Source organism: Actinia tenebrosa, unplaced genomic scaffold, assembly GCF_029948245.1.
Source record: "Actinia tenebrosa isolate PJP-AT-01 unplaced genomic scaffold, QUT_ActTen_1.0 PGA_scaffold3__52_contigs__length_22856419, whole genome shotgun sequence".
Classification (NCBI taxonomy): domain Eukaryota; kingdom Metazoa; phylum Cnidaria; class Anthozoa; order Actiniaria; family Actiniidae; genus Actinia; species Actinia tenebrosa.
In genome coordinates this window covers 19,681,634-19,693,788 of record NW_028292580.1, presented here as the reverse complement: position 1 = coordinate 19,693,788, position 12,155 = coordinate 19,681,634, and the positions used below count along the sequence as shown (strand labels likewise).

The window sequence follows — 12,155 nt, the reverse complement described above, 5'->3', positions numbered from 1 at the left end:
TCAAAAATTATGGGATATCATCCCTGATATTTTTTTCGAGTTGTCTATCACTTGGGCTTTCCGAAAAAAAATATCAAGAAAGATATCTCGCCGTGTCTGACATACTTTTGATATACCTGTATGTATATTTGAAACGGCCATAATTTTCGCAAATGGCTATGTGTGTGTGTGTGTGTGTATATATATATATATATATACACACACACACATATATATATAGTATATATATACTTGATTGCAGAGAGGTTGTAGTATACATTTATACAAATACTTAATTCATTCAGTATATTTAATGATATGCAGAACAGAAAACTCGCTTTATTTATTATTTGTTTCATTCAATGAACGTCAAAATATTTTATTCTTGTTTTTTACTTCCTACAGATTATAAATCAATTGGTTTTGGAGGTTAAAAAATGAAATTGCAATATGCATCTTATTAGGTATTTGTATAAATGTATAACTGTATACTACAACGTTTCTCATCTTTTTCTCATCGTTTTGCAAGCCTTAAATTAAATATTAGTTTTGCTCTAAAATGCTCATTACTGAGAGAAGAACTGGTACGGTAAATACGGTACATATTGGATGGAGGTTAGACAAAATCCGATGAGAAAATGAGTATCCTAGTTTGTACACAAGACATAAATCGACACGACCGATAACTGAGCACCATTAAGGCATGGCTCTTTTGAGGAAGTGATGAAAAATCAGTTATTTATTCATATCTTTGACAGTTTACTATGAATCTTTCCCAAATTTGGCTCGTAGTAGTAATTCTTCAAGGCAAGCAATTACCGCATATCTGTTACCATGGAAACCAGGTCACGTGACCACAAGGCCGCCATCTTGGATTTTTTTTAAAAATCGTTTGTAATCGTATTGAAACTACTTCAAAAGTCCTGAAAATCCATATTCCTTTTGATATTTGCAATACCTATATGGATCTAATTGGATATCTTGGAAATTATATTAAGTTTAATTTTTAGAATATTTTAAATTTTTTGGAAAAAATAGAAAATATTCTAAAAATTAAACTTAAAATAATTTCCAAGATATCCAATTAGATCCATATAGGCATTGTGAATATGAATAGTAATCTGCATTTTCGTGACTTTTAAAGATGTTTCGGTACGTTTACAAACGGCTTGTTTAAAAATCCAAGATGGCGGCCTTGTGGTCATGTGACTTAGTTTCCATGGTAACCAAGGCTCTAAGGTTCCTTCTTTTCACAAAAGACATTAACTTGCCAAGTTTGGGGAAGATTCGTAGAAAACTGGCTATGATATAGCAAATCAGTTTTTCATCTGAGAGCCATGCCTTAATGATGCTGAGAATCTGCATTTTGTCATATAAAAGAATTCTAAGGATTAGTTTAATGTGAGTGAAACTTAAACAGCAATGATCATATTCTCATTTTTCTCATTTTTGATCTCATTCATTTTAATATTTCAACTATATTTTTTCACTTTAAGACAATAGGTAGCCAACAGGTTCACAATAACAAAAAAGAACTTCTTATCCAAGTTGTCATTCAAGTATTTTTATCAAAGGGACTGTTCGTAAAACATTTAAATAAGAGAAAAAGGCTTGGCCTTTGTGCAATTCTGTTTTATTTCTTATCGACGTGACAACAGCGCTGTGCAACCACATCGTTTTCTCGATGGGAAATATCGACGGTATTCCTACGGAATTAGCTAACAGGTAATTTCACACCCATCATGCCACATTTTAGGATACAATCACTTGCACCCCCATAAGACCTCTTGTGTCCTGAGATGAGTCAGAAAATAAAACAATTTAAAGATTTTTCTTTGAGGCACGCAATGGATTTTTATTTAATTCGTTATGAGTATAGGAGTTATAGCTCACGATTTACCTTAATTAAGTTACAATACTTGAAAACGTGAAATGGGTGATTACTGAACAGAATTGTTGTCCCTCGTATAGCGAATACAATTTCGAGAAAACAACATACACTATGCAAAAGAATTGATACCATAAGTACAATTAAAGATTTGAAATTAAACAAGATATGGAGTTACAGCTGAGACGTGCTTATTACGGCATTTAGTTAATCCAGTATTTTATCTTTTGCTTTCACTATAATGCTGTCTGCATTTTAAGAGGTCTACCACGCATTCACCGGATTTTTTCTTTTCGCAGGGGCCAAGTGTCGGGTTGGAATGACGATCCTCCTCTTTCCCGTCATGCACTTGATGTCCTGCACGCAGTCACCGTTAGAATCTTTTCTTTCGCAATGACCAGAACACTGTCTTGTAGGTGGGTTGACGATGTTTCTCTTTCCCATCATGCACTTGATGTCCTTCACGCAGTCACCGTTAGAATCTTTTCTTTCGCAATGACCAGAACACTGTCTTGTAGGTGGATTGACGATGTTTCTCTTGCGCTCAGCAACAGCACCGACCGCGAAGGCAGCAACGGTGAAAATAAGAAAGAACTGCATTTTCTGTAACGAGTAAAACAGAACAGAAACAAGCTTAATATAAGTCTTATAAAGGAATATTTTAAATAGGAATATTTTGAAATACTCGGTGACTCTTATAACTGTGCCCAAAACTCATGACAGGATTCCTCATTTCAAACTGGTATATTACAGTGTGACTGCTATAACTGGGGGCCCCTACTTTAGACAGCGAGAACCAATCAATTTATAAAAACAGTACATTCCAACTTTGGATAGTAAAGCGAATCAGATAGCAGCAGAAAACAATACCCATTCGACATATTCCTTTATTCCCAAGAGAAAATAACAATGGCTATCTAGTGGTTTACACGAAACATCAGGGTCAAATTGATTAAATAATTACCATTAAATTACCATTCTCGTGTAAGTGTGTAGGTTTCTGATTTGCTCGACTACCCAAAGTTGGAATGTATTGTTTTCATTCTACATTTTATTTGCTTGTCTTGTTTTATTGGTGTGAGTGGCCCCGGTGACTAGCTCCACAGTAAGTATATCAGTATATATATATATATTCTCATTTACATATATCAGTATCATAGCACAATGAAGAGAAACTGAAAAAGTCCTTTGTATCGCATACCATGTAATTAGAACAATGTATCATCTACCTAATTTCAATTACATTTAATTTTATGCAAAATGTAAGCTACCTATCTAGTGTAAGGCTCCGTCCACATTATGCCGGATAAATTTGAATCCGAATTTTATTTATTCGGTTAGGCCTACCGTCCACACTAGTCCGGGCGAATCCAGAACAATTCTTCACCGAAAACGATTTTTTTCGAATACGGTCTCCAGAGTGGAACAATTTAAAACGCCGGCTATCCGTATTAGGCCCCGTCCACACTATGCCGGATAAATTTGAATCCGAAACTCACACCGAAACCGAAAAAAAAGTTTTCCGTCCACACATGAAAACGAATAAAATGTTTCGCGTTCACACTAGTCCGATCAGAGGCGGCAAAAACGCTTCATTGCACATCTGAGCATGTGCATCGAAGCTGAAATTGAGCCCGCGGTGAATTTTTAGCCTTCCCGCCATGTTCCCATGACAATCATGACGTCATCGTACCCGAAAAAAATCGGATACGAAATGTTCTCCGTCCACACTACACCTTTTGCTGTTCATTAACCGCAAAGGAATATTCATTCAAGCGAAAAAGCATTATCATTAGCGCGAAGAGGCACACAATAACGCGAACGGAGTTTCAAGAGCGCGATGGAACTTTCATTAAGGAATTTAGCATAACATTGGACAATCATGAATATGTTTGTGCAGGTTCATTAGCGTTTTCGAAGTTTCATTAGCGCCTTTGTGCAATCAATAGACAAAACCACACATTCAATAACGGTTTTTGGACATTCATTAGCGCAATACATTATGTATTGTATATGTAATACGTATATGTACACCTTTTGCTGTTCATTAACCGCAGAGGAATATTCATTGAAGCGAAGAAGCATTGTCATTAGAGCGAACAGGCATACAATAAGGCGAACGGAGTCTCAATAGTGCGATGGAACGTTCATTAAGAAATTTAGCATTGAATTTGATAATCATGAATATGTTTGCGTGGGTTCATTAACGTTTTCGAACTTTCATTAGCGTTTTGGTGCAGACAATAAACCACAGCACACATTCAATACAGTGTTTTGGACATTTATTTACGCAATACAATATAAGTATATTTTCCACTAGGAATTGTAGGATTTTAACTGTCTTTTCATTTTTTTTTTTTTTTTTTTTTTTTTTTACAAGCCGTGAATATGATTTCGTACAAACAAAGCGCCGTTAGGTATAAATATTAAGTCAGTTCTGAGTTTTTTAATCCCTCTTTTTTGGATGTTGCAATGGTTCAACAAATAAACCAAATTCCAAATGAGTCAGACTAGCGTCTTGTGAGGGCCTATGAAGATCCACAGAAATGCATAAAATGGTACAACCACATATAAAAATATCGTCCAAGATGTTTAAATAGAGAACACATTCAAGGATAAATTCACTTTTTGTTTTTGAAAATGTACAATCGTAAAAGCATAATATACTTATATTGTATTGCGTAAATAAATGTCCAAAACACTGTATTGAATGTGTGTTGTGGTTTATTGTCTGCACCAAAACGCTAATGAAAGTTCGAAAACGTTAATGAACCCACGCAAGCATATTCATGATTGTCAAATTCAATGCTAAATTTCTTAATGAACGTTCCATCGCACTATTGAGACTCCGTTCGCCTTATTGTATGCCTGTTCGCTCTAATGACAATGCTTCTTCACTTCAATGAATATTCCTTTGCGGTTAATGAACAGCAAAAGGTGTAATAGAGCTGTCCGTTTTAGCGGCATAACGATCAGTTCGGCAAATAATATGCCACCATTGTTTTATATCTTTTATTGTCTTTGTATGTAAGTTGCATGGAATAAAGAGAAAGTGTGAATATCGCCTTGAGAGGAACCAATGAATCAGGCACTCTGGCGTGACAGTATAATTAATATGTAACTAAGAATCATTCATTTAATGCATTAAATCGATCTGTTTTCATAGTTTTTTCATACACATCATAGTCACCGGCGTTTCTGAGAGACTTGGAGAAATATTCTCTTTTTAAACTGGAACAGGGTTTTGTTGAGCGCGATAATTATCATTGTCAGAAAGGTTTTCGCGTTAATTTTGCTCGTGAGATCGCGTGTCTTTTTCTATAGCAGCATTGCATTGCATCCAATATTTATGAGATCGTGTTTTTCTTTTGTATGTTCCGCGTATTAGCAGCATTGCACGCACTTTGAATCTATAAATTTTTCTACACTGCATGCAATAACTTGCGAGATCGTGTTTTTGCACTCATTTTGCACTCATAATACCGCTACAGCTATATAAAGCCCTTGTTTTTGAGCTTCACACTTCAGTATTGTCACAATGCAGCCGGAGAAATACCGCTACAACACTGATAATGTTTTCCTGAGAGCGGCCATGACAGGAGAAGTACACGTACCAAGTCCTGTTCCACGAGTTACCCCCAACTGCCACTTCTAATTCTTTGGCCAGCTCACCAGCCACTGTGAAACAACGGCAAAAATTCAAAAGAGTAAGGTTTTCGGATGCTGAAGATTTGCTAATAGAAAGAGCATTTCAAACGCACCAAAAGGATTACCGGGCCATAGTTATCTTCATAAAGAGACATTTAGAAATGCTCCCTGAAGACGCAAGAAAATACTACGAAGCAAGTAGCGAGTCCAAGCAGAAGGAAAACTTGCAGAAGGAAGAGTCAGAAAAAGAATTAATTCGAAACTTTTGAAGATTGTAAGGTGAGTTTATTTCTTCTCAAATTTTTGAAATAATTTTTATCCTCATCCTAACCTCTAAATTCATTATGTACCAAGTTAAATATGTTGTTACGCTAACTGAAAAATCATGTTTTGGTTTGTTGTTCATTTTTAAGTTCTGTCGATAGTGCTCAACCAACTAGCATCTTGGAAGAGTTTACGAGTGAAAAGAGTTCAGATGAGGCAGAGGAGAGTGTCAAAAGTAACCAAACAGCGGAAGAACGCGACAGGCAAACCAGGTATCTTCCCTTGGCAAACTGCAACAGCCCAACTGAAGTGATGTCATCACTGCGAAACAAACATCTTGCTGAACGTGACGATGGGTTGTATCATGATGACGCTAGTAAAAAAGGTTTCTGGAGAGCCTTCTCGAAAAAAGTAAAATGTGATTTTAGGCAAATCCCTTGAAAAAAAGTTGCCAATAACTTTGTCCTAAAACTTTGTGTGAGCATCAACTATGCCATAGGGTTTCTTAAAAAGAGGGGGTCACTATTCTTGTTTTTGATTCATTTAAAATAACATCGCAAAATGATCAAAAACTGACACTCTTTCGCGTTTTTTTTTTTTTTTTTTTTTTACTCAAGAAAAGGTAAAATAGTTATTTGCTTGTGCACATGCTTTTTTTTCAGTTTATCGGGGAAAACTTTACGAGTTTCATGCTTTTTGTTTTAAAAATGCGCGGAGTAAAACAAGGGAATTATCTTAACAAACTTAAGAGTAGCTACTTCGTACTCACACTCCGATCGGCTACATACTTTGAATGATTAACGGAGTGTCAAAATCCACAGACATAACTTGCGCATGCACAGCCTCTCATTAATTGGGTATTTGTCCAATTGGTACCGTAACTTTGACCATATCAAAAGTTGATAAGTTATTTTTAGAGATATGGTTAGTTTTTCGACTGGTTTGATTTCAAAAAATTACAGTTTATTTCATAACTCTGAAATGACCAATTATATATATTTTCGTCTCAAATCTTAGGAAGAAAACAAGAGTGCAAGAGGCGACAGACTCCCTTCCAGATGTGCTGAAAGCTGTAAAAGAAGCTGCAGAAGCCCATTCAGAGGTTCTGAAAAAGTGGCAGTCAACATTTGATGACAACGATGATTGAAAGCTTAAACAAGTTTTAAAGAAATAAAAGCCTGTGTTTTGTTGTGAATGATGAACATCAAATAAATCCTAAGAGAATTACATATTAAACTTAATACCCCTATACATTCATTTGCTTCTTTTTCGTTTTTTTGTTTTGTTTTTTGTTCAGCAAGTGGAACGAACTACTAGCCTTTGCTAGCCAGACGCTTTTGTTGCACGATGATTCTGCAAGCCTAAGCCTGTGAGAGTTGTCCTATTAATCTAAATTATCTTATCTAAATTATTACTTTGAGCTTCGCCTAGGTAATTACGAAACCAAGACCCAAACAAACAAACAAAATGAACCTCGTCGAGTACAAATATTCTTTTTTTATAACTCGGACAAGTCGTTCTAGCTGTATCTCGTAATTCTAAACACAAGAAGAAAGATGCGGATTATATGCAAATGTAATGATAGTGTGGATCACACCCACTAATTAGTTCCAAAGTATGTCAAACTAAGAATTAAGTGAAATCTCTTTAATCGAATGGCATGGCATATGTTGTGCCAATGCCGCTAAAACGGACAGCTCTAATACGTTATGTATTGCGCTAATGAATGTCCAAAAACCGTTATTGAATGTGTGGTTTTGTCTATTGATTGCACAAAGGCGCTAATGAAACTTCGAAAACGCTAATGAACCTGCATAAACATATTCATGATTGTCCAATGTTATGCTAAATTCCTTAATGAAAGTTCCATCGCGCTCTTGAAACTCCGTTCGCGTTATTGTGTGCCTCTTCGCGCTAATGATAATGCTTTTTCGCTTGAATGAATATTCCTTTGCGGTTAATGAACAGCAAAAGGTGTAATACGGTTAGCCGGCATGATTGTTATGGGAACATGGCGGGAAGCTGAAAACTCACCGCGGGTTCAATTTCAGCTTCGATGCACATGCTCAGATGTGCAATGAAGCGTTTTCGCCGCCTCTGATCGGACTAGTCTGGACGCGAAACAATTTATCCGTTTTCATGTGTGGACGGAAAACTTTTTTTTCGGTTTCGATGTGAAAGTTGCGGATTCAAATTTATCCGGCATAGTGTGGACGGGGCCTTAAAGTATGAACTACAGGGCCTAACTTTAAAGTTATCATAGGCAACATGTACAAGGCTTGATTAAAATAACTGCATAACAAACCAAAATACATTCGAAAATCTAAAACTAAAATCCTAACTTGTCATCATTAAATATCAGTTCATCCACATCATCCATGTTTCTCCTGTTATTATGTAAGGTCCGTCGTGCGTTTTCTCGAGAGCTGTCATTAAGGTTTTTTCCATTTCATTGATTATTCAAATTTCGCCGGTTCTTGATTTACTTTAGTTATTCTCTATATTTAACTTATATACTTATTTGTCGTAGAAACCGTATTTCAAGGTATTAAAACTCCTGGTCACGACCCATACGCCTCGGCATTTGAAATTCCACGAGGATTTTGAAACCCTAATAAAATACTGTGACGAGTATTTGACACGACATCTTATACTCTTTTTGTTATGTTTGTTTTTATTTCAAAGTTCTAGTACTTTGAAATATTTCAAAGTCTGAGGAGTAGGACTTTGAAATGGGTGCGGTCGTATTTGATGGGGGTTTCAAACTACTGCACGTGGTACAAATAAGAAACCCTGGTTGGTCGATGAGCTCATGAATAATTAGTGAGTATAAGATTTTAAACTCATCACTAGTAGATGAGCTTGGCGTTAGGTGCATGCTTGTTCGGTTGGATGAATATATATGTAAAATACTATATGACACACAAAATATACTGACTACGATTTATATTGAAATTTAATTGAAGTTTAATTTAATTTAAATATATTTAAAGTCGTGTAATGTTGAGGCAAGAAACAGCTTGGAAGAAAAACTATATTGAGAATCAATACTTGAGTCTGATAGCGTCTGCTAGGCGAGGACCGAGTGTGCAAAACCATATCGTGCATATGGATGGTGATGATGCGCGAGTGATTTTGGAGCTCTCCTTGTGCAGAAACAAAGCAGACATTGAAAATATCGATTTAAGTGAAAAGTCCTTGGATCGCATTCAATGTAGTTTATTTAACTATGGAATTAAATTTCAAGAATTTCGCAAAATGCATTTATTTATGAACTATTTATAAGGTATTTATGAGTTATTCGAGATTTCGGTTTAAGAAAAATTGCGAGGAAATACAATTTGATTCGCTAAAAATCTATCGGAAATTCAACTCAAAAACACTGAAATTTCTTGTGATTGAGATTATGAATTTCATTTAATAATTCTGAAAATGTTCACAGTGATCGGGAGACTTGGATAAGGACTTCTTTATCTTCGTTAATTTTTTGTTGTCCCATTACGTTGGCATCTACACCAGTTCGGTATTCTAGGATTTCATGTATTTTTTTATGATTATTGGTGTGGCTAAACGAAAGTTTTTCAAGTTTTAAAACGCCCACAAATGGCATAGTGAAGCAGAAGCGTTTTGGACTTGGTCGTGTACTGACGCGGAACCGAGTGGCATGGAAATGGAAATTTATCAGTCGAACTTGCAAGGAGTGATTGCTCGTCTCCCGCTCCGGATACTCATTTTTAAGCTTTCGACGATTGATTTGTTTAAGTGCTTGATTTTAGCAGAGAACCCTGACTGGGAGAAAAACTCCCCTCAAATACACAACTGGGTCCGGGAATCGAACCCTGCTCGCAGTAAGGCATTAGCGGCGTATAGAGGACTATTTGATGCATAAATGTAGAGTTTTGGTTTTGGACGATTTTCGAATGTTTTTTGGTCTGTTTTTCATCGTGCCTCCTTTCAAGGTGTGGCGAATCCTTCCACATTGATTACTTCAGGCCAGTATGAAGTGTGAAACACTTTATTGAGCATTATATACGCAACTCATCACTTAGTCTCGCTTACCTCAGCTGATGTGGCTTCACTTTCTTGAGGTACACTTTTACAGGCAATTTGCAAAGAAAGCTTTCGGTTGAAATCTTCCCAATTGTCTTGTGACTGTTAGATTATTTCTTTATCTCAGTTCTCCTTTTATGTGCTCCGAATTCAGTTAACATTTGAATGACAATGATTAGTGGACACGCCTCAAAAAACAGAAGAAACAATTGGCAAACAAATACAGTAAGTGAAGCCATGGAGCGATAAGCTCAACAACTGGAAAATGTTCTAGAAAATAAATGGAGAAACAAAAGAAGAGAAGTTATGAAGCAAAGCGAAAGATCCAATGACTGAAAAATGCTTTAGAAATGAATGGATTATTCTTCTAAGGTATATTGGCAGCGTTTTAGTGTTCATTAAGTTATCTTTTTTAGCTGAGATTGGGCGACGATTTGGAGTCGGTGACACGATAGCCACAACAGTCCGAAAAACAGACAGGGAAGATTTTTCAGCGGATGTCTGTAAAACTCTGTGTAAAATTCCGTATATTTATTTCGGGATTTTGATTTTATTACACGCAACTCGTATCAGGTCAATAACCTTTACATACTTCACTGCCTGTTCATTTCACAGAAAAGCTTTAAAATCACTCGAGCATCGATCGCCGCCCATTCACATGCACGGACCAGTGTCTTCAACAACACGTACACATAAAACCAGGTTTTCGTAAATGACTCTCTTGAATTCTCTCGATAACTGGGAAACTTTCTAGAGTATCGAACTAAATCTATGCTCTCCATCCCAAGCAATGTCAAGTGTTTTGAGTTGGATTCCCGATACATTTTTACCAAGTCAAGCCGTTTTTCCACGCGATTTTCCAAAAACAAAATCTTGAAAACTCATTACGCATCTTGCCAAACTCCCTCGAAATTCAATTTCATTGATAAATAAACGATCTCATCACAACTACTTTGAAAGCGATCCCTTGGCTCTTCTTTCACGTTATTAACTGAAAAACTTTTAGCACCTTGTGTAGCTAAAAAAAATATCGAGCACTCCAAAAAATTCGTGCCCCCTACTTCCATCAAAGATCAAATGCGTCGTCTCTTTGTTTATATTTTGTATAGAACATTTAAGTGTTACAGTAGAGTGAAATTTCAAAGTATTTGTATCGATGAAATTGCGTTAACAAACAAAACCCATACTTTCATCGCAGGGTTAAGATTTTAGGTACTCGCAAGGTTGACCGAGAAACAAAGCATTTGCAAGAAACCGTAAACTTAATTAGTACGAGAACTCAGCGTGCTTGAATACTTAGAGGCTAATATCAAACAAATTAGAATGCTCAAGTGCTAGAGTGCTTTTACTTGCCCCATGAAACAAAGTTGTTTAGTCATCAACATTTTAGTAGGCATTCTCCAGTATTTAACGCTAGGTGAAGAAAAAAAATGCTAGAACTTGCTTAATCCAAAGTCTAACCACACAGGGCGAAAGAGGTACTACACTTTCAGGTGGAAATTATAAATTTATCTCCATGCTACCTTTTAAAAGTCAGCTAAGATTCCTTTACTTTATTTTACGTTTTGAAAATTTTATTGAGGTATTTATGAGGATCGCCGAACATTTTCTTAATACGTCATACCACAGAAACCTAACTTGGGCTACCTTTGGAGAGAGAACCAGAAACTCTGGCGGGGCATGTAAAAAGTTTACATTGGGAAAATTGAGGAAAATCAGCTGTGGTAAGCGAGTCGACTAAGAGAGTCGTGTCTTTTATGCACAATATAATAACGGACTTCTTCAGAATTTTTCTTTATTGCACTATGATATATCAAAGAATCCTGTCATGAGATTTAAGCACCGTTACATGAGTTAAATGACAATTTTTTTAAACATTCCTTGAGGTCTTCGCGTGAGCTTGTTTCTTCTCTGATTTACTTACAGAAGATGCAGTTATTTCTCATTTTCATCAGAGCTGCCTTCCTCGGCGCAGTGTGGACGAAGGAACGCACAAGAACTATATCCTCTATTTGCACACTTTTCCGTGCCAAGGCCGTTGCGTTGTGAAAGATTCCAATGATTGCGTGAAGGACACCCAGTGCTTGAGGCGGTAAAATAGATACTTTAAATATATGAATAAAAATAGATTACCCAAATGCAGTATTAAAGCACGTGTTCTATAGAAAAAATCAGTTGTAACTCCTGCTATACCAAATAATAAGCAATTGTTGCTTATTGATTGAAAGAGCTAAGCATTTCGTCATTTTCAATGAATGCTTCGATGCTTCTATAAATTTTCTAATCTCGAGTCCAGCTCCTCGGGGTACAAGAAAGCTTACTTTGG

At 36.3% G+C, this 12,155-nt stretch overlaps 1 protein-coding gene across 1 annotated transcript; it reads right to left on the bottom strand.

Annotated features, from left to right (window-relative positions):
* Positions 1-1,824: 1,824 nt before the first annotated feature.
* Positions 1,825-9,939, bottom strand: LOC148908834 (uncharacterized). Its single transcript, XM_089036020.1, has 2 exons — positions 9,839-9,939; positions 1,825-2,470 (listed from the first exon to the last, which is right to left on the bottom strand). Exon 2 carries the CDS (start codon positions 2,465-2,467, stop codon positions 2,132-2,134), a length of 336 nt encoding a protein of 111 aa, XP_088892146.1. The 5' UTR covers positions 2,468-2,470; positions 9,839-9,939; the 3' UTR covers positions 1,825-2,131.
* Between the last annotated feature and the right edge of the window lie 2,216 nt (positions 9,940-12,155).

Bases quoted from the DNA above. Each gene is read 5' to 3' on its own strand.
- LOC148908834 (XM_089036020.1), bottom strand. From the start codon at position 2,467: ATGCAGTTCTTTCTTATTTTCACCGTTGCTGCCTTCGCGGTCGGTGCT.